This window comes from Ornithodoros turicata, chromosome 9 (genome assembly GCF_037126465.1).
Source record: "Ornithodoros turicata isolate Travis chromosome 9, ASM3712646v1, whole genome shotgun sequence".
Classification (NCBI taxonomy): Eukaryota; Metazoa; Arthropoda; class Arachnida; order Ixodida; family Argasidae; genus Ornithodoros; species Ornithodoros turicata.
Genome location: NC_088209.1, coordinates 22,885,304 through 22,912,886, shown reverse-complemented (window position 1 = coordinate 22,912,886; position 27,583 = coordinate 22,885,304). Strand labels below are relative to the sequence as shown.

Here is a 27,583-nt window from a genome sequence, read left to right as displayed (position 1 = left end):
GAAGAGAATGAGGTTTCTTGCTTTGGCAGAACGTTCGACAGAAGAACCAGCGGGGTAGAGGATGTCTGCTAGCGAGCCCGAGGTGGAGCGAGGGAGATGTGTTAAGAATGAACTTCACCACATAGCACGCTCCTAGCGAACCAGCATCCTGGGTGACATCGTTCTTTCGCCTGATTTGCTGAAAACGGAGCGGGGGGGGGGGGAGGAAAGCGTACGCCATTTTTGTGGCATTACGCAATTCATAACTGCCACGAAAATGGCATACGCCCCCCGGTTTCATGAAATAAAGGGAGAGAACGTTGTGGGTAGGACTTAGGAGCGTGCAGGGATGGGCAGTATTTAAACACATTGTAAATAAAATACATGTTTTTTATATATTTAAACATACATATATATTTATACATATACATATTTAAAATATAAATAGATGTGTTTATATTTTCTATTTAAATACGGACTCGAAAAATATATTTATAATTATATTTAAATACCAATTTTTGGGTATTAATTCTCGTAAATACGTTATAAATACTTCTAAATACCGAACATACTGACTCATGTCTTAAAGTTGCCGTGCATTTGACCTTTCGGGAAGAAGGGAGAGTTTGGGGCGCAGTGTTTGAGCTAGCATGCATGTGACAAACCATTTTAGACGGCGAGTTTTTCGCTGTTGTTGCGACGATGGTCGCGGCCGATTACCTTGTTGTACGAAGCATCATCTTCAAATTTAATACGAGCCTTTGTTCATCGGCACCTGTGGAGATGCTGTTCTCCTTTACAAATCTGATTGTGCGGCAGAATAAAAGACGTATAAAAGATGCAGTCTTCGCGAAACTTCTAATATTAAAGTTGCCATGATAAGCTAACAAATAAATGGTATTGTCCCTTGCTGATTTGTTGTTACGATCATCGTTATTTCTGTAATTCCAGGTGGCATCCTCCTCACAGTATTTATGGTAGTAGTTACGGTATTTAAATACTGTATTTATATTCTGTATTTAAATACTCATATTGAAAATTATTTATGAAGAGTATTTAAATACCCCTTTCAATAAAGTATTTTGTATTTATATTTAAATACTTAAAAAATGTGTTTATGCCCATCCCTGGGAGCGTGCTATGCTGTGAAGTGTGGCAGGAAGAATAAGCGTGCTTCATGACACCATGCTTCTTCGTTTTTTTTTCTTACCCAAAATCGCCAAGTTTTATAAAAGAAAATGTGAATGGATGTTCTCTTCCAGCTATTCAAAACTTCCGGAAACTTTATTGCATCCCTCTCCGTTTATATGACGTATTAACCATGACCCGAAACCATCACTGCATGGAGAAGCCTTCCCGGTATTCTGAACCACATGTAAGAATCAAAATAAGGTCGAGAACCTTCACTTCCACGGAATACGGTCATTGCGGAGTCCGACTGGTAAAGAAACAACAACAACAGCAATATGTGAACATATATTGGAGCGATGACGTTTTAGATGACTAATACGCAAGGTCGTATACGCGACGTCTTCGCTGGGGGCCCTCATAGCAGGGTGGCCTCGCCGTCAAGCAAGCAGAAAGTGACACCCGTGCGTTCTGGAGCAACGCTTCAAGACGAACCAGTCCTTGCAGTGGGTGAAAGTGATTCTTTTTCCTCGTACGGGGATTTCGTGACGCGTTCGGTGCGGATGTTTGCCGATGTCCGTGACGTATAGACGCGACTGAGGCGCGTGGATTTAAATGACGGGGATAATTTGTTTTCGCACGGCTCCGTGGGTTGTGGAGGTTACGTTGATGCAGATGAAGCGATGTCCAAGATATAGTCGAGGAAGTGTGGTCGGAGGGGAAAGTGTTGTTGTGACACTGACCTTATTGTGAGCGCTCGCCTTGCTCCAGATTTCTTTGTGGTGTACCTTCGGCACGTTCGCGTCCGAGGAGGCGATCAAGCTTGCTTTCGATAATGAGAAGTCCGAATTCTGTGTTATGCAACGGCCTGAATTCGACAGTTCTAATTCGCGAGGGTATGCTTTCACAAAAGAGGATCCTTGACGGCGGGCTGATCGGTACTCGTTGCTTATGTATGCGATGCATTGAGAAAATGCACTACGCAATCAAATTTCATTCGCTTATTCGAGATTCCGGCGATTGCTGAAAAGACCCAAAGGAGGGCAAAACGATTCCACGGGCTACAAGTACACGTTGGGGTAGCCAGTCCCTCCACCGTCGGAACTAACAACTCCATGTTTTGCTTTACTCCTCTAATCTGTTTATTATTAATTCAATTATTAGCTTAATTTAATTAATTTAATCTCGCGACATTCGTTACTTTAGTTGTCTCGCGGCGCATAGCTACGGATTACCACGAGTTGTCACTTCTACGAGCTTATTAGAAAAGTACACGTTGGCAGAGACAGGGACAGGAACTCATTGTCCTCTAGGGCTTAAGCCCCTAACCTAACCTAACTTTTTAAGACTTTAACCAGTTGATTAACTTTTGTTGCATTCTTTGCCAAAGAAAGGTCAGAGTGTCACGAATGTGATGCGACCCATAAAATAAGCCCAAGTTAAATTACTAAGGCGACTAACTCTGTCCAATTTTGACGCCTATAGAGCTTTAAATTCTCTACTGCACGACCCACACTGATGCGACCTCACATAAGTATTTGTGAGGCAAAGCTATTTCGTCATCTCTATAAAACTTTGCATCAGATCCAGTCAGGAGGGAGTGATATGGTGGACTTACTGGCTCGCACATTACAGATTTTTTTTTTTTTGTTAATCAGGGTACATTCGAGTGGGGTACTAAGGCTAGCGATGTAGAGATGCAAAATTTCCGGAAATTTTGAATCGCTCGATAAAAACCGTTTTTTGTCGGGTTTTTCCCCCCCCAAAAATGGAATAATGGAAACAAACGTGGTTACAGCGTCTCTTTTCGATTCCAAATTGAGTCGCACCATTGCCGCCCAAACCACAGGATACACTGAGATAGAAGCTTTAGTAGTGCTCATCCTCTAGGAATAAATGCAGAACAAAGCATCCCACAAGACTGCTGTCTACTCAGCGATAGGTTATTAGAACAACCCGTCCACTCCAACAAGAACTCCGACATTATGTGAACGCGATGGCGGCCAGACGTACGGAGCTCTAAGTTTATTTATTTATTTTCAATACCCTCAGGGCCACAAAAGGGCACAAAAGAGGGGAGGGGCTTGAATACATAAATACAAAACACATACAAACAGCTACAAAAAGGCGCACTGGGCGCTCAAAGAATGCGGAACGAACACAGATAGTATGATGTAAGTGTATACATGGTGGAAAATTATTAAATATATTATTAAATTATTAAATATACCATTATTAAAGTTGGTGGTTATCGGCGGATTAGAGGCACCTAAGGCACTGTTGGCGGGTTTTAAGCAGGGTTTCGTGTTTTCGGTTTTTATTTTTGGGCGAAATCGGCGTATGTTTTTCGGTGTTTATTGATTTTCACGAAATCGGCGTTTTTCGATGTTTTTCCTAGCGTGTACATGGTTTACCAGACAGTTATCGGCGAATAGAAGTCACAATGTAATTTCCGCGCGACGCTCATGGCGTTGTTCGCTGCGGTAGTGTTTTACAGCTAACGAAAAAGTAAACGGACATTTTTCACAACCATCGTATTTCTCGTTGGTTTTCCGTTCTGCATCAACATCTTGGAGGGCATATGCAGCAATCTATCACTATAATGTCCTGGAATGTCCCTCTGTATTCGGTGTTTTTCGGTTAAAACCGAAAAAACCCGGTTTTCTCCCCAAATGTCCGTTTTTTTTCCTGGGGCTTCCTTCGCATCTCTATAGATGTTCCTCTGCAGCCAGCGTGATGGAGCACGAAGCGCAGAACCTATATGACAACAGAGCAACAGTAAGGAAGTAAGCAAAAGGAAGACTAAGCCACACCCCCTGTACAACTGTGAGGTATAGCGGGGGAGGCGGGGGGGGCTGCAAAATAGAAACAGAGAAGAAGAGAGAGTGAGAGAAAAATATGGTATGCACATTTTTTAAAATTTCGTAGTTGCGCCGCGAATGAGTGGAGTGATGGCGTTGCCATCACTCATTACAGTTTCGCAAAGTAATGCCTTACATTAATCGCTACTTTTTCATGCTTAGTAATGCATTACTAATGTCATTGCTTTCATCAAGTAATGACAAAGGTGACAAAGGTGGTTGAAAAAAGCCAGCTTGAGGATTTTCCCTGTACCACTAACAATTCTTAAAATAGCTCGAGACAATGCTTTAGACAACCCCTAGACAAATGAACTTTCACCCTAACTAATAAGCACCCTAACACAACTGCACTCTTAAAAATGAACTTCACCACATAGCACGCTCCTAGCCAACCATCATCCCGAATGACAACGTTCTCGCCCCTGATTTGTTGAAAACGGGAGGAGGAGCCTATTTTGTGCTCATTATGCACGGCACAAAATAGGCTCCTCCTCCCGTTTTCAACTAATCAGGGGCGAGAACGTTGTCATTCGGGATGATGGTTGGCTAGGAGCGTGCTATGTGGTGAAGTTCATTTTTAAGAGTGTGTGGCTATGAGTGACGTACAGACGTATACTCTTGAAAATGAACTTCACCGCACAGCACGCTCCTATAGCCAACCATCATCTGGAATGATATCGTTATCTGCCCTGATTTGTTGAAAATGGGAGGCGTACGGCTTTTTGTGACACTCATGCTGTTCATAATTGTCGCAAAAAAGGCGTACGCCCCCGTTTTAAACAAATCAGGGCAGATAACGGTATCATTCGAGATGATGGTTGGCTAGGAGCGTGCTATGCGGTGAAGTTCATTTTTAAGGGTGTAGACAGATGGAGAGAGGATGGCAGGAAGGAGTACGGGGGGACAGGTTGGTTAGTATACGCCCAGTGCCGACAATCGTCTGGAAAGTCTTCGGAAAACCCAAGGAAAACCTCCGACAGCACAACCGGTGCAAAGGATTCGAACGCGTGTCAAACTCTGAAAGCGATCATCCCAACCACTATGCCACGGGAGCTGTTTTTCTTTTCTTTCCAAAACTGCCACCGGAGCTGCTGCATGCACATCTAACTGTGCTATTACTCATTACAAGTACTCGATTAAGGAATGTCCATTATATTTTTCATTTCACTATTATTATTATTTTCTTCTTGGCGGTACTTTGCGCACCTCCTCGTAAGAGGAGGGTTCCTTATAACCCTAAACAGAACATGATGATGTACTTCTGTTCTTCTTCTCTCTCCTCATGCTGTTGTACCAACAGGTCCAATCGCCATCATCCTATACCTTCTTCTGCAGCCATATAAGGTCGCCGATATAAGGTCGCCGCTCTCCATGCGAACGGGCTCTTATCGTATTTTATCCTCGAACCAGACACCAGGGCACAGTAACAAGGTTGACATTACTTGGAAAACCCTTCACTTGTACTACCCAAGGCATACCGGAAGACGCCACGCTGCGGACTGAAACACATGTCTATAGTATTTGCTTTCTAGTATACCCTTGTTTACGTATTAATATCTGTTACTGCAGGAAACGTCAGAGGCCGCACATTAATTGTCGATAGCATATCGTCTTCCGGTAAACAAACTTATCTCATCTACCGGACGCGTCTAGGTCCCGACAGCAGGCCGAAGTAAACAAACATAATCCATCATATAGGCATTATAACTCGTGACCCTCATAATAAGAGAGCGGTCAACCTTTGGAATCTCCCTGAGGCATAGTATACTCCACAAGACGCATGGATTGCAAATAACGTCTTTGATCGATTTGCGATTATGACATTCGAAAACCTTAACGGTTTTCCTTGTAAGGTTAACCTTCACTCTCACTGTCGGGGGTTTTCTGGGGATATCCGCTGTGGCAGTTCTTCAAGTGCACCCAACAGAGGTGGGGAAGTTATACTGGGGAGTAATGCATTGCCATCACTCATTACAGTTTCGCAAAGTAATGCCTTACATTACTCGCTACTTTGTCATGCTTAGTAAGCTTTCATCAAGTAATGACAAAGGTGGTTGAAAAAAGCCAGCTTGGGGATTTTCCCTGTCTGTACCACTAACAATTATTAAACTACACTCTTGGAAGTGAATTCACCGCATAGCACGCTCCTAGCCAACCATCATCTCGAATGATATCGTTATCTGCCCTGATTTGTTGAAAACAGGAGGCGTACGCCTGTTTTGAGACAATCATGAACAGCATAAGTGTCACAAAGAAGGCGTACGCCTCCTGTTTTCAACAAGTCAGGGCAGATAACGGTATCATTCGAGATAATGATTGGCTAGGAGCGTGCTATATGTGGTGAAGTTCATTTCCAAGAGTGTAGCTCGAGACAATGCTTTAGACAATCCCTAGACAAATGAACTTTCACCCTAACTAATAAGTAATGCCATACGTATTACTCGGTCAAAATGTAATGGTATCACATTTCTCATGGCTCTCCCACAAAATGTAATGCATTAGCATTACTTATTCCCGAGATGCAATGCATTACCGGCAGTGCGTTACTTTGTAATGCGTTGCTCCCCATCTCTGGCACCCAAGATTAATGAGTAACACGTAATTTCCTGATCGCGGGTGTAGCAGCGGCGACGGAACGACTTTTACGTGAGCTGCTGCATGTGTTAAGTTGAAGCCCTGACACACATTATGTGTATCGATGTTCGCATCTCACCTTGATCGTATACGCACCACGTGCGTTCACAGCAGCGAACACCGCTTGTCTTCGATCGTTCCTTCAAAGTTTGTTCAAAGCTTCTTCAATTTGTTTTCAAACTCTACATATAGTTACGTTACCAATTCTATTTCTATTTACTGCTCGAATGTGTTTTCACACATGTAGTCTTCTGATGTTTTCCCTGGGCTTTCAGGCAGGCTTTCCGGACGAATGTTGGCACAGCACGCATACTAACCCCCCCCCCCCTCGTTCCCCACTCCTCCCTGCTGTCCTCTCTCCATCTGTCCACGTCTGTACTCCGCACATAGCCACAGTTGCTTCGCGCCGCCAACATGGAATAAAAAGAAAACATTTTCATTTTGTTACGTCACAGGTACTTGTTAAAGCAGGCAGAATGCAAGAGTGCACAAATAACACGAAAAAAACATCGACGAGGGATAGGCGGAAAGTAATAATAATAACCTGTAATACTAATAATGAGTAAGAGAAAACGTGTAGTCTGTCTCACTTTTCGCGCAAGGAATCTATCTATTGTATTCTATTCTATTACTGGCAAAGAAGTAATCTATTCCAAACTGTCATGTATTTGGACATGATTTGTTTCAACGTACTTGTTCGCAGTGCGTGCAGAAGAATGTACATACCTGATGGCAAGTAGCTGTTCTGAGGTTGGAACATACAAATTGACAGACACACTAGGAACATGAAGGTTGAAACACGCTCATGCCAATGTATGGCTTCTTCAACGACTGCTCTAGGTTAAAGTTTTTGATGAAACTATACTGCTAGCATACGAACCAAATTAAAAAAGAAGAAAAACCCCGCGCGGAAACAAAAATTAACCAGGAATTGGGAAAGTCGTTGGTTCCAGGAAAGACGGTTGTAGGAAAGCCGTAGCAAAGTTGCGCTCAACGCCCTAAAGTACAACTATATAGTATACTGTACAGAGTTCAATGCTGAACTGTGCACATATACCAGATGTGCCCAAGTGTAACTTGATCAGCTTCACAAGACGTAAACATCAAGACATAGTGGAATATTGCCAACGTCATCTGGTAAAAAGAAAACCCAACCACTACCAACGCCTCATATACATATACAAAACCTGCGACTAGGGGGTTAACAATGGGTTAATGCTTCCTCTCACTCCCTCGCCACGTGTTGCATATGGTGGTGATAGTGCTGAAAGAGCTCGCCCTTCTCGGCCTCACAGAGGTGGGCAACGTCACGACGAACGCTCTGGGGGAAATATGGGCATATAAAATCGCGGTGTCGTCTGCTTCAGCCAATCGTCACAGACGATTGCAAACGCAGGCCGTAGCCATGGAAACAAGCCGCCACCGGTCGCAAGAGCAGCCATTTGTAAATCCGCACGCTTGCTGCGTTCGGAATTGTCTGCTATGATTGGATGGTCCGCGAGGTCTTCTTTACTATGGGAAACGCTGGTATTCCCTGGGATGATGTTCTGTACATTCGTGAACAATCGTATCAGACGACAGTCGCGCGATGTGTTCGTTTGCAGACGACATGCCGCTATATGTCGTAAGCAAAACAAACATACCGCACGACTGTTGCGACTGTGCAAACTGAAAAACACTCCTCCTTCTCCCATGCGTGACGTCATTCTGTCATAAAATTCATATACCGCAACGACCACGTAAAATATATGACTCTTCTTCAGAGCAATCGAAATAGGCGCCATGGAAGGCATCCGGGCAACATATCGCGACATCATGAAGCGTGTTGCCTGCACAACATAAACGGCGTATGAATATATAGATTGACACATAGCAACGAAACCATACATCTGTCACGAGAACAATTATGGGAAGGGAAAATGAATAATGAATACAATTTGCACATTGCAGTTCTTCCCCCAGCAACCTCCAATGGGGTGTCCTTTGGTAGACGGCTCATAAAAAAAAGAAAAAAAAAGAAAAATCGTATGGTAGCAATTAGGAAACCTTGCCTCAAGTGCGAGCCACACAAAGGCAATGTATTCCACGTCCAGACAGAACCGTAAAACGGAAAGCATAAACAGCGGAGAGCCTTGGGGCGCGTGTGACGCTGCATGCATTTGCGGGATTGGAATACAAGGAAATCCCTGTCTTCTAATCGCATTCTTAACGATCCTTGAAGTGTCATTCTTGCCGCCTTTGCGAGGATCGTAAAAATGGTCGGTCCTCATAAATATCGCGCGCAAGGCGAACTCCGCGTAGGTAGTCTACACGCGAAGTGACCGAGAAAAGATATGGCGACATTGTTTTCGCTTTCTAAGCCGGTACATTTATTGGGATAACGAACGCAGGAAACAAGATAACGATGGCTAGCTGATGTATTTTGTCGTTTAACAAACGGAAAGTAAGAGTACCGTATTTTTTGGTGTATAACGCGCGCGTTATACAGTAAAAAATTGTTCTGAAGATGTCCTGCGGGTTATCTAAAACGGTGCGCGTTGTACACGGAAATATTTTCCTGCAGAGTTCCTTTTCTAGTCGGTGACGTACAAATTCTAGCCTCTTCCAGAGTGTGCTGTGGTTTCCTCCCATATCTCTTAGGGTCAGTTGACAAAACCGGCGAAAGGGCACTGAACTTCATAAAAGGTTAATGACGCTGCTTAAGGATGCTATTCAGCAGTCATTAATCTTGAATTCATTTCAGAAGAATGGCCTGATTGGGAAGGGACGCGAAACGGAAAGCAGAGAGGAGACTGAAGTATACTATGACAGCGACGCTGTTGCATCGGAGTTTAACGGATTTGACTAAATGTGTTTCAGATATAGCATATGCATATATGATACACGCAGGGAAACATCCCACATCATCATCATCCATTCATGTATGTTGTTGTTGTTGTTGGTTTATTGTGTATACTGGTGGCAGTACCAAAGCTTGTAGCACCATTGCGCTGCGCGTTATACATCGAACATTTTTCAAATTTGGCCCCTTTTTAGGGGTGCGCGTTATACACAGGAAAATATGGTACTTGTATTATTTGCGCTCGGAGTGTTCATACAACTATAGGAAAACAACAACAACAAATACATCATGACTATGGCCTGGGTGATTCACCGCTGGAGAGCAGTACACTACCCCGTTACACGCGAAACATGAGATGTGAGATATGAAAATGAAGTTATGTGCAAGTACAACACTTGAACTCTCCTCCACTGGCTGCTATAGGACCTTTCTCATGAGGGCTTTGGAAGGTTAGTGGCTGGAGGGATAGGGGCATTTCCTGCTATTTTTCTTTTTTAGTACCTAGGTGACACCAATAAAAGAACGTTTATCAGGCAAATAAAATAAGTGCGTATACCAGCTATGAAATTGTACGTTCGTTTTTTCTCATTTACGTATGAAATTTCATCAATTAATTAAGTGCGGTTTCATGAACGTCACGAACACCTGGTGAGAATGTGTGCGTGCGTGTGTTTGTGTGTGTTTACTTTCGTGTTAGCGCCACGAAGCACCTGTGGCTATTCGCGGCGTACAGGTGTGGACATATGGAGAGCGGACAGCAGAAAGGAGTTGCGGACAGGGGGGTTAGTATGCATCTTGGGCCGACTTCAGGGGAACTGGGCCGACATTCGTCCTGCGAAAGTCTGCAGGAAAGCCCAGAGTAAACCTCAGACAGCACCGCCGGTGGTAGGATTCGAACCTACCACCTCCTACTCTTGAGCAGCAGGACCTTGGCTACCATACACCAATGAGTGTGAGTGTGTAGGGGAGGGGATACGTAAAGAGGAGTCGATGGGAATATCGCATTCGAGTAGTTGGGTATACTCATCGGCATTTCATTGTCCCACTGCAGAGGAAAGCGCCCGATTCGCGCTTTTTTCTTTAATTCCTTTGTTTCGATTCCCCATTTTTCTTTTTTCTTCCTTTTCTTTTTTTGATTCCCCTTTTTGTTTTTCTTTCTCCTTCCTTTTCTTTTTCGTTTTCCCACGTCCCCCTTTCCCCTTTTCTCCTTTTTTTTCGGAATAGCAAGCCGGCTTTTTGCCTGGCTAACCTTTCTTTTCTTTTCTTTTCTTTTTCTTAATAAACATATCCCCCCCCCCACCCCCCACCCGACTCGCGCAAGGATTCGCGTCGTTCTTTTCTCCTCCGTGCCAGAGTGGTGATCACCAACGCACTTCATCTACGATATCCCCGGCTATAGTGAAGGAAGGTAACTGAAATCGAGATGCTCCAAACAGTGTTTCCTGCTGACGCTTAATAACATCGAAGGCGGAAGAGATGGCACACGCTAAATTCGCCATCCGTTAATAAGACAGAGGGGGCTATGTTACCTGTCGCGAAGGAATCCTTTTTATACACTGAGTGAGCAGTAAGCATTCGTCATCCATCAAGCTCGAGATGGTGCAGGGCTATGACGCCAAGAACCAGTGCTGTAACATACGAATGGCTCTGAGCTCTGATCGATGATGCGATGGGAACCGAACTGACGAAGATTAGTTGCTTCATGTTAAAGCTCGTGCCGTTTTATGATGTAACTTAAACAAACAGGCAAGAAATGGGAGAAGTCTAGCACTCGCAAGTGAATAAGGTAAGTATTTAAAGAGATTGAAACATTTATTTTACTGAAAAAACAAGCTTTCGGACGGAGTCCGTCCTTCATCAGGTGCGATACATTGAACACTTGGTAGAGATATTTATGCTAATGAACATCAGAGAAAGGGGACAAAGAAGGTGGTGAGGAGTTAAATACAAATTCTTATTAGAGAGGACTGAGGGTGCGAAAAAGAAAATACAAAGAAGGCGATGCGGTAACACACTTTTGTATTTTCTTTTTCGTGTCCCCAGTCCTCTCTAATAAGAATTTGTATTTCCTCCTGCCTTTTTCCTTTCCTTTTTCTTTTTCAACAAAAATAACAAGTCGACCGTGCCTCTGGACTGACCTTTCCCCGTTTTCTTCTGCTCTTATAAATCTTCGCTCCCCAGCCCAGTATAACGCTCTGCCTTTAAAGCATACTCCTAACCTTTACAGATAATGTAGAACTTAGATCCTCACTGTGAAGCTCAAGGTTTTTTCACCAAATCACAGCGAGCAACGGAGGGAGGGAAGGGTGAGTATTGCCTGTGGCGATGAAGGACCCGAATAGTCAGCACCCAAATAAAGTTGTCGTTAGGTTTATCTTATCATCGTTATTTCTTCCGCCTTGCTCAGTTAGGTTCCTACATGAGCTATATGAGAACACCAGTACTGTAGTGTCTCTGATTCACGTCCAAGGTTCTGGTGAACACCTTTCATCAGAGAGAGAGAGAGAGAAAAAAAAGTATTTGCATAGCCCTTAGCTGCAGATGTCGCTTCTTGGTTTAACCCGACGAAATGTCCTCGCTGAGCAGGAATCCTTAACGGTTATCTCACGAAAAGATGCTCTCATGGTGCTGATATAAGATGAAGCTGCGAGCGAGGACAGCGGAAAATGTGGTTGGGTGATGCGATCTGTATTATGACCTTCGTACCTCCTTGCCTGTAAATAATTCTATAGTCCATAAAGAACTACTCGATCATCAGAAGGCCTACAGAAGACAAGTCAATGACAGCAACAACCAGCCTACTTACGATACTGTTTAACGTATGCACGTAAAAAATCATATCAAACCGTATAGGCACTTGGTCAGTGACTTTGTGTTCACTTGGAAAATTGTCAGTTCAACTCATTTCCTAAGTCAAACTGTGCCTTCAACTATACCACTGACAAAAGATAATTTTGCCACATCGTGACAAAATTTGTATCTACAATCACCTGTCTCGCCCCTTATCTAAGGATGCCAGAAACTCCAATCTCATCTGGCTTTCCGAAGCCACCATAAACCTGAAATGCATATTGCTATCAAATAGATTATTACCTATAGAGGAAGGCCCCAGAACAATGAATAACGCGTCCTGGAGTAGCCAGTCCCGAGTGGCTCGAGACTAACATCTCCATTGTTTTCTTTTACAAATCAATCAACAATGCAGAACTCAAAAGGAGTCGCTTCGGAGGCCATAGTGTACAGTCTTAGCTCGGTTACTAGAACATAATACCCAACTCACTTTGTACATCAATTGAACTCGGAGCCTGGATAAGGCGAGAGAAGAGAGAGAGAGGAGGGAAGAGGGAAGGTAAGGAAGCGAGGGACAGCTCGAGGTAGAGTATACCAGCCCAGATTTCAAACACTTGCACTTGCTTTCAGTTCAATTGGCGTTGTCTGCTGGAACAACAACAATGTTATTCTGGCTATAACCGTGATGATGCACTTACGGGTACATATACCCTCTCGCTGTGTCCCAGAAGACCTACAACGTCTTCTACATCAACTGAGACTTGTCGTATCATTTTTCTGCCTCGCCTTTTCTATAGAAAGGTACACTCTTCAGACAGTTTGACGATTCCGTGAACCTTGACTCGCAAACGGCTGGAAGCTTCCTGGATACGATTGACTACTAGGCCAAGGATCCGGAGCGTACCCATCACGTCCAGGCATTGGAGAGCAGGAGTCTCAGCAATATATTGCGACGGGAAACGTTGGAAAGTAGCCAGCGCCGTGGTAGCATCGGTGAATGTCACTGTATCGGGGGTTATTCAATGGAGTCTCACTCCCTGCCTGCTTATGTTCTTGTCGCCCGTAGCACACCCACAAAGGCACGAGGCATGCGCGCAAGGGGACGCGCAGATAAGTGCTTTAAAGGCAACGCGGTTGCTAAAACTTTAAGTTAACACTCAATTCCTTTTTAAAAACTTTACTTGGTGTTGAATTAAGGGACCTTTGATCTCGGTTCAAATGTTAATCGAGGTTGGTGAAATCGGGCCCTAAGTGAGTGTAATGTCTCCTCGCGGAATGAAAGATGCTGTTAACTTGACAGCAATACAAAAGGAACGGGACTCACCGGTTGTGTCGTTCCTAATCTATGATCGATACAAAGAAAAAAAAAAAAGAAGAAGAAAAAGAAAACGCAGTTTTCCACTCTTCCTCTCCTTCTCAAGAAGGCCGACAATGCGAAGCGGCGTCTTATTGGTCTCCTCAAACGATTTGTTCAGTCATCGTGGGAGATCGTTTGAGGAAACTAATGGGACACCGTTCCGCATTCTCGCGCTTGTTGAGAAGGAGATGAAGAAGGAAGGTGTAAACTGCAGTTTTCGTTCCCGCATAAATCACGGAAGTCGCAACGGATACTTTCGCAAGGTAACGGATACTTTCCTGATCGAGGCGAGGAGAAACTTTTTGCACTCGAGTGCCGCTCTAAATGTGCGGAGAATATTTTTCAATTAATGCTCAAAGTTCCTTCTCTTTGTTGCACTGCGTAGGATAATATTCGGCAATTGAAATACATAAATAAATAAATAAATATTGGGCAGCAAATGCTGCAGTTTATTTAGATGTTCGTATGAGAGTGCATTCGAGTTTCTATTTGTCTTTGTTTACGTACCCATATTTATGAAAGCGGTTCAAAAAAGCGCCCAAAACAAGGACCTCGGCGTCTTCTACCTGCAGCATGTTCATACTGCATTACGCTCAAGGTAAATTTCAGGCGCATCTATTTCGTGCATGGTTACACGCTTTTGCCGAGGCTCCGTCACTTTTGCTGGCATCGTTGACACCTCGCACGGAAGGGAATCTTGCATAACTAGGCTGTAGTACGCGACTTTACGAAGGTCGAATATTAAGAACGGCTCCAGATTATGCGCAAGCTCATAACTCAACCAAGGACACAAGTTGCAACATCTATATTCCTTATATATGCCCTCAGTAGTGGATTGAAATAAGAACATTGTCTCCGACATACCCAGTGTGTTGACAGGGTATCCTATTCATGCGCTTATATAAACTGTATGCACAATTGTTCGTCCTTGTTCCTAGCAGGCATTTCAGGCTCATCAACGCCCAATCAATTTATTTTGAAAAGCGTCTTCGCCGCAGATACATGTCACTAGCAGGTCTCTCTTAGCTCTTTCTCCCAGCTCACTCGCCGTGAACAATGTGGCGCTTGCTCTTCAGACAAGAAATTACGGAGCAGTACAACATATTTTTGAGCAGTAAATTTTAAACCGCTAAATCGCGCTTTGTGCACATATTATTCAACTCGTTCAGCGCATGTACCTATTAGCCAAGTTTATAATTAACAGCACCTAAGTGCTGCTAATTACCCTGGCGTCGTCGTATTGGAAACACGATGCATAATATGACAACTTCCGTATATACAGGCACGTTCAATGAAACAGCGCCCGTACTCGGCGCGATGAATGAAACGTTAAAATAATTTTATTTTAACGTTTCATTAAAATATTTAAACTAATAAGGCTTAGTCTCACATATTGCTTTTCAATCGCACTGCAGATGTCCAATCTCCTCTTCCGAAAATAATTGGTTCCAAAAAAAGAGTTTCTCCGGTGTCAGTGTCAGTGGGGCAATACGCCGTTCGAATAGGTGTCCTTGTCTTATTGGACTAAAATGGGTGGGAAAACCTGAAGTGATTAGCTTGAGTGAGGAAACACAAAGACAAGACAACCGACTACCGTTCTTTAGTGGTTTTCCTGTTTTTCACGTTTGGGGTGGATATATTTATTAGAACAGAAATATTTATTATTAAATACTGAGTTTCTTCACGAGCTAGCCCACATTTGAAACCCTTCTATCAGCTCAAGATGACGATATCGAACAACGTCGAGTCTTTTACAACGTGAGACACAAATGAAGAGGATATGGAGTTCTCCCCACAGCGTACACGATAAAACTAAATCTCCACGTATAACACAATACGTACATATCTATACTACAACAGCAGCTCCCACGCCTTATACCTAACCTAACCCAACTGGAGCACAAGTTTAAAGCGTTTTTGTTTTCACTTTATACACGAAAGGGTTCTCTCAAAAGGTCATTGTGTCAACAGATTGCACATCATGCAATGTGCGCGCTGACCTGCACCATCTACTTATACTATACCCTGACTACCAGCGGGAGCCCGAGAACTCGCAGCACGGAATGCATGCAATCGATCACCGCTCCTTTACCATAGGCAAGGTGCTGGGCCCATGGTCCAGTAGCGTTCATATGCACCAAGGTCTCCGTTACCTTTGGGATTTCCTGTCATCAACAGGCCTCTCCACCCTTCTTTGATCACCCGAACCCTCAACTCCACCACCATCTCTCACTATCTACAAATGGCACTGGGACAGCTCCCAGCCTGCTGGCCGGCATCAGCCCCATCTCATCATCGTCTCTTTATGTGTGTGTGTGTGTGCGTGCGTCAACAGAAGTGGACTCAGTGGCTCAGCTATCACTACTTCACCATCCTCCCCCACATGGGCAATCGCTTTGCATGCTGCGATAGATAAATCGCCCGCAGTCAAATGACATCACTACAGATGGGGCAACGTCAAACTGCAAAACTGAATTACAAGCTTCCCCTCCCCCCCTCCCCCTCCTCAACGGGTGATAAAGAGTCGCACCTCCTCACCATTTGTGGTTTTCCCTCCCCGAGTACCTTGACCGCCCTTTCAGAACCGCCGCGGAACGACCGCTTCCTTGCTTAAAACAGTGGCTGTTTCTTCGTCCCGCCTCATTTGGCCATACTGGCGGGTCCGCGGGCTCGGTTTGTGATCCTTGCCAGAGGACCCCCATTGTACCATGCATCGAAGACACCTCGCGTTCCTGCTCGTCTTGTGCGTTCCCTTCGTGTCTGCATCGGATGTGACGGCGACGGAGGTGGATCCCGTATTCAACGTGAACGACGAGTGGAATTTGACGGCGACGAAGTTGTCGAGCTTGTTAAACGATGTGCTCGATCGGTACATGCCGCGACTCTTACGGTTGGCTTCCGAAACAGAACTGTCGCCCGAGTGTGGAGCCTCGCTGCTTCGAGTGTTTAACGGGATCCGACGGTTGGATTACGACAGTATGCAAAGTAAGTACGGGTCTAGTGTTAGTGTGAAGCGGGGTAAGGTTTTAGATCCAAGACAAGACGGAACTGCACGAAATGATCGATATGTAACAGATATATAGCAAGTTATAGATATTTTCAGTTTTATTTCTGATTTTAATTTTTGATGTCAACGTCATATAGTTCAATAATTTATTTGTAACCTTTCCGTAAATCGTCATTTAGTAGAAAGAATAAAATGGAATGTGTGGTACTCAGTGAAGAGACCCGGCTGCGCCGGTTCTCGTGGCTGGCATGCTCCTCTTGTACCAAAAAGGGCGGCACTGTGTGTACATTTATTGCGCTGTAAAACACACGACGTGATAATAATATTATTAATATGATACTGTAATTGGTTCTATAACACGTTGCAGTTCTGTATTTATACCGTTAGCATCACAACACTATAGCATTGAAGAAGGAATTAATAAACGAACGGATTTAATATTCAACAGCGCACAATATAAATCCACGTCCCTATTATACGGAAGTTTACAGATTATAGTAAGTTGCTCACATTGTGTATATCCGTCAATTCTGAAGTGCATACAAACTGGAAGTGAGTTGAGCGGGAAGATCCACTGTCGCAAAAAAAAAAAAAAAAAAGAGTCGTAAAATGACTTTGACGTACACGGTGGGATCTGAGCCTCTTGATCGCGAGACATGAGACGGTGTGCGTTCGGGTAAGAAGGAAGAGGAAAAGGGAAGGAGCAGCGGTCTTACTACTTTACTTTTTGTGGCAGCAAATCTTGCAGAGACAGTGTGGCGGCGAAAAACTTGTGCGAGTTGTAGTACGCCACGCTAAGCTGTGCGCTATGCTAAATGAATGTATGTGGACCTCCGAAATAATATAAATGGGAGACAGAAGGACTATGCATACATTGGATGTCTTTAGGCATCGTTATCATTAAGCGCAGAATATGAAAATTCAAATTCAGAGGGATAAATAGTGAACTGTAAAGTATGCAGCCTCTATATACAGCATTTATTACGACAAGACAAAAAAAAAAAAAAAGGAGAGAGAGAGAGAGATATTGCCCTAAGTGACCACACGAGGCTTGAAACCAGGGACAGCTAGAAAAGCTGTCGCAAAAAAAAAAAAGCATCGCTTCTTGGCTGTTTACCAGGCAGATCAACTCAGGCCGAAATTACACAGAATGTATGGTTCTTATAAAATGAAATACAAAAGCTGGAATGTGGGTTTAAAGCTGTCCGAAAAGCGACAATAAGCAGCCATCCCCTGTTTTCCAAGTCTGTGCTGATACCATTCTCATCCATGATATAGCAACTCCGTATCGTACAAATAGTATTGCCAAATAAAACTAGCTCTGAAAATACAATCAATTGCAAAAGCGTCCTCCGTCGACTAATGGCCTCAAACAATTGTTGCACTCTACTCGATTGCCCTTTCATTTAATCTCTCCCATCTTTTTCTCCGTTGATTTCTTCATTAATTCCCTCCATCCTTTAGTCGGGTTATCATCTCCCCTTTCCTTTACTTCGTTTCAATAAGCCACGATGGCATGAATGGAACACAGAAACAGAAAAAAAAAGCGAAAAAATAAATATCTGTTGCTGTATTGCACGGGAACCGCAGTGAACAAGCAAGGACAATGAATGCGCAGGGACGACAAGCAACAAGATAGGATATGAAGTATGGGATGTACTTTACTTCTGCGCTAGTGATATCTATAGTTTTCGTAAGTGACAAGGAGATGATACCAAGCCTGCCATTTTCTGTGTTTTTCTGCGACTCAGACTTTCGTATTATTTTTACTTCCTTTACCCTAGCATGGAGCTATATACAAGCGCATCCCGCATCCATGTTTATAGAGACCGCATCTCTTGTCTTCGCGTATTCTCCTGATACTCGAGGAAACGCTGCCCACAAGTTCATTACACCAGCTCGCTGGCCTCTTGCTTCTTTGCTCGACTTCTTTGCTCCACATATCCACGTTGTTCTTTTCTCTTCTATTTCCATACCACGTCTCTCTCTCTCTCTCTCTCCTTTTTACGTCTTCGCATACAAGACGAAATGCGCAATCTGTTTATAGGAAGGCGTCAGAGACACGGATGTAAGCTCTCGATGCTTGATACAAACATAAATGGCCGTTTTCCTAAACTGAGGATGAGGGGGGTAGGGGATATGTTTAATGGAGAAAAAAATAAATAAAATTAAAAGGAACGCGAGCATTGGCTTAAACACGCCTTTACGTTTTGTGGGTGGTCATAGTTACGTGCAAAGGGCTCCACTCTTTCACGTTCCCACGTCTCCACGTTCATCCGAAGGAAAGCCAACAAAACGAACAACAGAAAAGATCGTTTCCCGCAGGATACCCAGAAATACTTTCCTCCCATGGTTAGGAGAAACATCTCTAACCTGTTTGGCTATCTGGATGTCACGTGGTTCGTCGAAACCGACAAAAACGGGCAGAGCACTTCGTTTCGATGGCTGGATAGCCCAGGTTCTTCCGCGATGCCCACGATTGCGCCAGATTGCCAAACTTCAGTTCTTTGACCAAGACGGAATGGGCGTATAGGACATAGTAATTTGATGGGTCAGCGCGATGAAAGTCACGTGTGAGAGAGAGGGGCTAAGTGCTGCTGAAGGGGGACAACTGGGGGTTTAAAGTCGATAAGGGCACAGGGCACAGTTTCTGTTACTCTCATGCAGCGCCGTTGCGTGCAATTGCGAACAGGAAGGAACTTGCGGATAGGGTGGAGTTTGTTTTATGCGATCAGTTGTTAAAAGCAAGTTTTTGTTGTGGTGCAGGCCAGGAAAGCTACTACACTACAAGTCTACAACACAAGTGGGAGGGCCTGTAATGACAAGCTGCTTAGCACTTAAGAGCCCGCGACAGCGGAGCCGTTATGGAATATGTATTTATTTCTTATTTCTTTATACATACTGCAGCCTCAAACGAGGCTATCGCAGGAATGAGTCGAAAAATGAATTGACAGGTAGTATCACGAACACGAACAAAACAGCTGAGTGCGTTACAATCACAAACAGCTCTAGGAAAAAGAAAAAAGAAGGAAAAAAAAGCTAAACCTAAAACAGTCAACTCGGCTGTAATATGGGACAAAGTTCAACTCATGAAAACTTCTTAATGAGGAAACTTCAGCAAATGTGAAGTATTTACTTAGTGGAATTTTTAAGTTCCCGTAAACAATGGCATATAATGTCTTTAGCTGCACTCTTAAAAATGAACTTCACCGTATAGCACGCTCCTAGCCAACCATCATCTCGAATGCTATCGTTATCTGCCCTGATTTGTTGAAAACAGGAGGCGTACGCCTTTTTTGTGACAGTTATGAACAGCATGAGTGTCACAAAGAAGGCGTACGCCTCCTGTTTTCAACAAATCAGTGCAGATAACGATATCATTCGAGATGGTGGTTGGCTAGGAGCGTGCTATGCGGTGAAGTTCATTTTTAAGCGTGTGCAATGCACGGCGCCTAAGCACTAGCGACCAGACCAGAGAGAGCAAAACTTGGTTAAAAAAAAAAAGATCGTACTTATATGCGATAAAACGTACAGCCTTCTTCTGTACCGCCTCCAATTTTAGGATGTCCGAATTGTGATATTGGTCCCAAACTTCACCGGCATACTCCAAAACAGGACGGATTAATGATTTGTACGGTAACAATTCAGTTTCAATCGGAGAATATCTCAATGACCCCTTCAAATAACCTCAACCTTACGAACATTCCGTCTAATTATTGAAAACAGTGTCACTTCATCTCATATTTTCGTGTATCATCTTTCGTCTTTTTTTCACACTGGAGATTGTGAAGCATCCACAACTTACCTTCTCTGCCAACGGAGCAAACCTTTCCAACGTTACACACGTACGCCCCAACCTTGACAGCTATGTAGTCAAGACCTGGTCAACCGCGCTTGTAAACAATGCCCAGGGCCCGAGTCCACGGTTCGGAACCAGCGCTTGGTTCTCACACAAGAGAGCAATTTCTCTCCGACGTCACGTTTGGTCACGTGACATGAGAAAAGAAGTTGCCGCACCGGGGTCACAGTGGGGGGCGCATGCCGTCAGTCGTTGCGGTATGCGTGCAATTAGAAGAGGAAATTGTAAAAATACACGCTGCTGCCTTATTCGGCCCGCAGTAAGACGCCGGTGACACATCCCCACTCTCTTAGAAATGAACTTCACCGCATAGCACGCTCCTAGCCAACCATCACCTCCAATGATATCGTTATCTGCCCTGATTTGCTGAAAACGGGAGGCGCACGCCATTTTTGTGACAATTATGAACAGCATAAGTGTCACAAAAAAGGCGTACGCCTACCGTTTTCAACAAACCAGAGCACATAACGATATCATTCGAGATGATGGTTGGCCAGGAGCGTGCTATGCGGTGAAGTTCATTTTTAAGAGTGTAGCACTCTCCTAGCCAATCATCACGTTGGTCAAAGGCTGCGCGTGACATAATGTACATGACCGTCATTACTGTTCAGAGTAACCGTAACTGTAATGTAATTACTTTTCTGTTGTAATCTCAGTTCAATTACTTTTCAAAAGTAATTTTTACAGGTCTGATACTGTCATAGAAACTGGGGTGAACGGTCCGCAAGTCAACGCGACGATGATGCGTCGCCTTTCACTTTCACACCATTACGCTGAGGGTGATTCCTTGCCCTTGTTTCTTATCGTTGCCCCACATTGCGCTTTCACCTCAGCTATGTATCGCTGCTTCATATCTCGGCCAAGGTTGCCCTTCATCTCGACAGACAAGGACGTCGGAGTCGGCAGCGCCGTATTTTGGGAAGCGTCCCCGCGGTTGCCGCAGCGCGTGGACCACGCTCCTGTCCATCAGCGTCAGAAATGAAAAGTGGCATCGACGTAACTATCAAAACACTCTGTCTAGCGTCAAGCAGGTCATGGTCTGGCGTCTCGGTGGAGGGAGGTTGATATTACACAAAGGAAGGCGCAGATTTGTGTACCGGTTAGTGGAGTTTGAGACGAGAAAGAAGTTGTGTTTCAGTAGCGATTTCCTTGCACCACCCCTGAAATTTATGAGATTGCCCAATACAGCTTGGCTACCGGTACATATACCTATAAGCGTGTATCCATAAATGTATACCTCCCCCCTTTGAAGCGCTGTACTCCCCCCAAAAGAGGTTTCTGGGGACACTACCGTGAGTGTTTTTACGAAGGAGTTACGACGTGAGAATTATTGCACCACCACCACCACCAACTTTATTGCGAGATGATGAATGGGGAGTTTCATCGCCAGGGGCCATGCTCTACCCCATTGCTGGTGGTGATGCGTGGAATGAAATAATGAGCCCCTTCACAATAAGGATCCAAGTCCTATGGTATCCAGAAAGGTTAAGAGAGCTTTGAGGGCATAGCGTTGGTGGGCTGGATGTTGCCAGGGACCAAGCAATTTTGGGAGAGAGAGGGAGCTACACGCTTAAAACAGAACTTCACCGCATAGCACGCTCCTAGCCAACCATCATCTCGAATGGCATCGTTCTCTCCTCTGATTTGCTGGAAACGGGAGGCGTACGCCATTTTTGTGACAATTATGAACTGCATAAGTGTCACAAAAAAGGCATACACCTCCCGGTCTCAAGAAATCAGAGGAGAGAACGATTTCATTCGAGATGATGGTTGGCTAGGAGCGTGCTATGCGGTGAAGTTTATTTTTAAGAGTGTAGAGTCTAGCTCGTTAAGGGATCCGGAGAGTACGGTTCGGGAAGGTTGGTAATGTGGGCAATGGAGAAGGTTGTGCTCTAGATCATCCACAGCATCGCAGTGACTGCATTGGGGAGAGGCAACTTGTCTCAAGCGGTAACGACACTGCGCTGTAAAGGCCACATTGAGGCGGATGAACTAATGCGGCATCTTGACGAGAGGTATGTCGAGGCATGCGGAAAGCGAGCGTTGAATCAACTCTGCTCAGCATGAATGGGGGGGGGGGGGGCTTTTTGTTTAGTTGGTACAAATGAACGTGCAGGAGTGACGTGAAGAGACAAGGTAGTGTATCTGATTGGTGTATGGAGGTACAGCATGGACTCAGACTGGAACCAGGATGTCTCACGTAAGTTATAGCCTCTGTTGGACTGCTGGAGGAAGAGGAGGCAGATTCACTATACTAAACTAAAACAAAAAATAGAAACGAAAGCTGAACGAAAAGAAAAGATGTAATAATATTAACAGCAACAAGTGAACAGAGGTACCCCACAAATAACTCGGTACCTTGTTGCTTCCTAACGTCCAATTTGTTGACGTGACACGTACGGTACGCGCATGGGTATTTGTTCAAAATGAGAGAGAGAAAGCGAGAGAGAGAGAGAGAGGCGAACGATTTCTTTATTAATTTCTATATTCTCGCGCGCAGTGTCTTACTAGCGTGTAAGTTGCATAATTTCAGTGAGTCGAACCGCGTCACTCCAAGACCAAGATTGTTCTTCAGGAACAATCTGAGTGCCGACGCTAAGGCTGGCCTATACGGCTTGTCAGAAGTATTTTTACTGTCCGTCGGTTTGACACCGCCTTCGGGGAGAGGTAATATTTCAAAGCCAGTTACATTACACACGTAACTGGAGACTGTGTGCTTCAGAATTATACATGCTAAGAAAAACTTGGCTTGCATTATGCGCTAGGTAATAATACGCGTGCATAATACTAGTACTTGTAATATAATAGTGCAATGGGTGTAATAGTTCTACAAAGCTACTACTAGAACACGTTTCTGTATTATTGTTTAGGAATACAAAATGTGGTCACGGGGCCTCAACAAAGTGAGTGATTTAACCGGTCAACTGATAAACTAAAATTCAAATTTGATTGTGCTCTTAGTTATATTCACCTACAGTTATACATAATTAGTATCGATGATAAAGACGCAGATAAGCAATTACCCAACATTTTCCATGAGGTTAGCATTGTGACCATCGCGTGTGACCAATACTGATCTGTGCTAACCCTCGTTGCAGTGGTGGACGCCAGTGCAAAACTGCCCGCCGGTATCCTTGGAGGGACCCTCGCAGCAATGGGCGACTACGACGCCTGCATGGCACTTACTTTTATGAATCGATTCAACGATGAGGTGGAGGACTTCCGAGGTCAGTACTGCAGCGTACGCATCACCCCACCGCTGCCTCCAAAGCCAAGGCACATTTCAAAGGGGGTTGTCATCGTCAACACTGAGCAGTTTCCAGAGCATCATGTGAGTGCATCCAAATGTGCCGCTCGTAAACGTGAAGCTTAAGATCGTCGATTTTTTTTCCTCCTAGGTGCTTCGGCAATTCGCCATCTCGGTGCATAATTTTTACTTCACACATGTCCGCCTGGGATTGTGTTTCCCGAGCACCTGCCCGGCTGAGGATGTGCAGAAGCTTCTGTACGTTGGTAAGTTTATTTATTTATTTGAAATTATTTATTATTTATTTAATTATTCATTATTTACCTTTACTTATATAATTTAAATTCATATTACTGTTATTTCGTTCAGAAATAGAGACTATTTACGATATGCCCTTTGTGACAGTTAACTGTAGAACTATGTTAATTGTCACAAAAGGGCGCACGCCCAGCGCATTCCGCAAATCGGGAGCGACAACATTCTGTGCAATGGTTGGCCGTTGGAGTGTTATGTAGTGAAATTCTTTCTTAAGGGAACTGTCGGCACAGTTCCCTTAGAAGTCGGCCCAGGACGCACATTCCCCAGGGCGTAAGTCGTGACGTTACCCACCTCTGTGAGGCCCACAACGGCGAGCCCTTTCACGATCATCACCCCCACCATCTGTCTTAAGAGCCGCGAGTCTGGCCTAGGATGGAAGAGGAAAACATTGCTTCCAGCACCGTGTGTCGGAGATTTCTGGCACTCGCCTAAAGAAGCCCCACGTGGTCGAAATTATCCGCAGTCCTACCCTACGGCACGTGCCACATGTAGCCACGCAAATAGGCTGGCACACCTTACGCGTAAATAGGCGAGTTCAGGAAATCCCAGTGCTCCTTGGGCACGCGTTGCATCCTGGGAGATTACTGTCATGAGGAAGGGAGAACCAGTAGTTCCGTTTTCGCTGACCTCGTAGACAATGGGCCGAGAGGGGAGAAACCGATAGACCTCCTCTATTCTGATAAGCAAGTTCCCACAGTTCAAAGTGGCGCCATGCTCCCCGGTATTTTCTGAAGTCGTCTATTTACTCAAATTACCTTATACCTCTCTGTCAAAGATTGGTGCCATATCGGATATAGGCCGATCGCGCTTCACTTCAGTTGCCACATTTCATTTCAGCTAAAAGCCTACTGAACTTAAATGCATCTGTGATACACTGTGAGGTCCGTCCGGACGCCTACAACATGTCCGGGGAACAGCTGGTAGCTCTGTGAGTAACGCGACGTTGCTCTTTCATTTACGTACATGTGCAGATGCTCCATGTACCGTTTTCTTGGACGTTGTAACGCCTAAGACGGCGTTCTTTTCTCTCTGTCTCTTTGTTTTAGGGTCGTAGTTCTTTGCTTCGTTCTCGTCGTCTTCATTGCTACATCCATGGACATCCTGAATCGCACTTACAAGAGCTGCAAGTCTAAGGTTCTCACACACGGTTCGTTTCCGTTTAATTTGCTTCTGTATTTTAGTGACCGACATGGCGGAAGATAGGCCACCTGTTCCAAGCCCACAAAGCGTCGCCGTGGGGATTCTTGTCGATTTTGAAACTCAATTACCTTTTTCGCATACGCGTCATATCCTAGCGGCACTCCAGCGAACTAGAGTCACGCGGACACCGAACGGCAGCTCCGCCGCGGAAAAGGAATGCGATACTCTATATACTATATAATGGCTCTAGGATAGCACAAAGGACCAAAACCGGTTCGGAATGGGAGCGACGAGCTCGCGCCGTTCGCGCGGTCTCCCCACTGGTCCCCACTCCTGTCGTCCCCATACTGCGCCATCTAGTGACGACGGAAATAATCCTCTCCGGCGCCTCAAGGTCATGCACATGCGCGCAGGCCGTTATGACAAAGTTCCATTACACATACCCACAAATTTCAAAAGCGCTGCGGAAGTCGCACGGATCTTCTTTCTAACTACGCGAGTTAAAGGGGCGCTGAGGTTTAAAAAGGTGGAATGAAAGATGCCGTTACCTTAACAGCAATCCAAAAGGAACGGAATTCAACCACTTACGTCGTTCGTGATTTATGGGCGAAAGAAACCGCAATTTACGCTTTCCCTCTTGCTCTCCATTTCATTATATATAATTATAATTGGGGGTTTACGTCGCGAGACAACTGAGTCTCTCCTTCTAAGAAGGACGACTATGTAGGGCGAGCTCCCATTGGTCTCCTCGAACGATTCCTCCAGTCATCGCGGGAGATCGTTTGAGGAGACCAATCCGAGGCCTCTCCGCAATGTCGCGCTTCTTGAGAAGGAGAGACAGAGAGACAGAGAGAAAGCGTAAATTGCGGTTTCTTTCGCTCATAAATCACGAACGACGCAACCTATGAATCTCGTTCTTTTTGTGCTAGTGTTAACGTAACGCTATCTTTCATTCCACGCGGAGAAATGTTTGCACTTCCGTGCCCCTTTAAAATATAATGACCAAATGGTCACCAAGTCGAGGCGAGACCCGCCCACTTTTTTCCTGACCCTTCGTAAAGTTTTTCAATGGGACGCCTTGAAGTAATCCGCAAGAGCTTTCTTGTGGCGGTAAGGTGTGAGGTTCAGGAAAGAGCCTTATTAGACTACCAAACGATATGCGTGCAGGAAGTCGCTCGAGGAACTCAGCCGCTCTCTGCAGACGACCTAGGAAAATGTGCCGTCATCCGTTCGAGGTCGACCCATAAACAAAAAAGTTAGCAGACAGCATTGAACCACGCTTATCTACCAGCAAGGAAAGACAACAGCGGAGCAGGGTTTGTAATGCTTTCCGCTATAAATTCTGCTGATAACCGCTGACACCTCGTCAGTAAAGGTACGAGACTTTTACTCTAGCCACACGGCAAACTTAATGCATTCAACGGAATGGCATTTACTTCACCTCCTAACCAACCATCATCTCGAATGACATCGTTCTCTCCCCTGATTTGTTGAGAACAGGAGGCGTACGCCTTCTTTGTGACAATTATGCATAAAATTGTAACAGAAAAGGCGTACGCCACTTGTTTTCAACAAATCATGGGAGAGAACGATGTCATTCGAGATGATGGTTGGTTAGGAGGTGAAGTAAATGCCATTTCCTTTAATGCATTAAGTTTGCCGTGTGGCTACTGTGATCAGAGAGTTTTAGTATATCGTACGCAAATGCGATAGCGTACGTATCAGATAGTTGGTGATTGTTGGTGATGCACGTTGGTGATTCTGCGCAATGCGCGAAGCTCTCTTTTTGTTATGGGGGTGCGTAGAGCCATCAACGCTATCTCTTACGTACGCAAGAGCGATAGCGTATACGATGTAATAAAACTCTCTATTTGCTCAGTCAACGGCCGCAGAGACGTACACTTTTAAAAATGAGTCTGTCAATTTGTATGTTCCAACCTCAGAACAGCTACTTTCCATCAGGTACACTCTTGGAAATGTACTTCACCGCATAGCATGCCCCCAGCCAACCATCATCTCAAATGATATCGTTATCTGACCTGATTTGTTGAAAACGGGAGGCGTACGCCTTTTTGTGACACTTATGCAGTTCATAATTGTCACAAAAAGGCGTACGCCTCCCGTTTTCAACAAATCAGGGCAGATAACGATGTCATTTGATATTACACTCTTAAAAATGAACTTCACCGCATAGCACGCCCCTATCCAACCATAATCTCGAATGATATCGTTATCTTCCCCGATTTGTTGAAAACGGGAGGTGTACGCCTTTTTTGTGACACTTATGCTGTTCATAATTGTCACAAAAAAGGCGTACGCCCCCCGTTTTCAACAAATCAGGGAAGGTGACGATATCATTCGAAATTATGGTTGGCTAGGAGCGTGCAATGCGGTGAAGTTCATTTTTAAGAGTGTATGGTT

The 27,583-nt window shown here is 44.6% G+C and overlaps 1 protein-coding gene across 6 annotated transcripts in view; it reads left to right on the top strand.

Annotated features, from left to right (window-relative positions):
* LOC135367818 (nose resistant to fluoxetine protein 6-like) overlaps window positions 1-27,583 on the top strand; it is a 55,741-nt gene that overhangs the window by 16,657 nt on the left and 11,501 nt on the right. For 5 of the 6 annotated variants that reach the window (XM_064600938.1, XM_064600936.1, XM_064600934.1 and 2 more), the window contains 4 exons: window positions 23,556-23,788; window positions 23,856-23,970; window positions 24,860-24,950; window positions 25,069-25,169. In XM_064600938.1, coding sequence (XP_064457008.1) covers window positions 23,556-23,788; window positions 23,856-23,970; window positions 24,860-24,950; window positions 25,069-25,169 — 540 coding nt within the window. Of the gene's footprint in view, window positions 1-16,186; window positions 16,577-23,555; window positions 23,789-23,855; window positions 23,971-24,859; window positions 24,951-25,068; window positions 25,170-27,583 lie in introns of those variants that run through there. The other variant, XM_064600932.1, reaches the window with a different exon arrangement.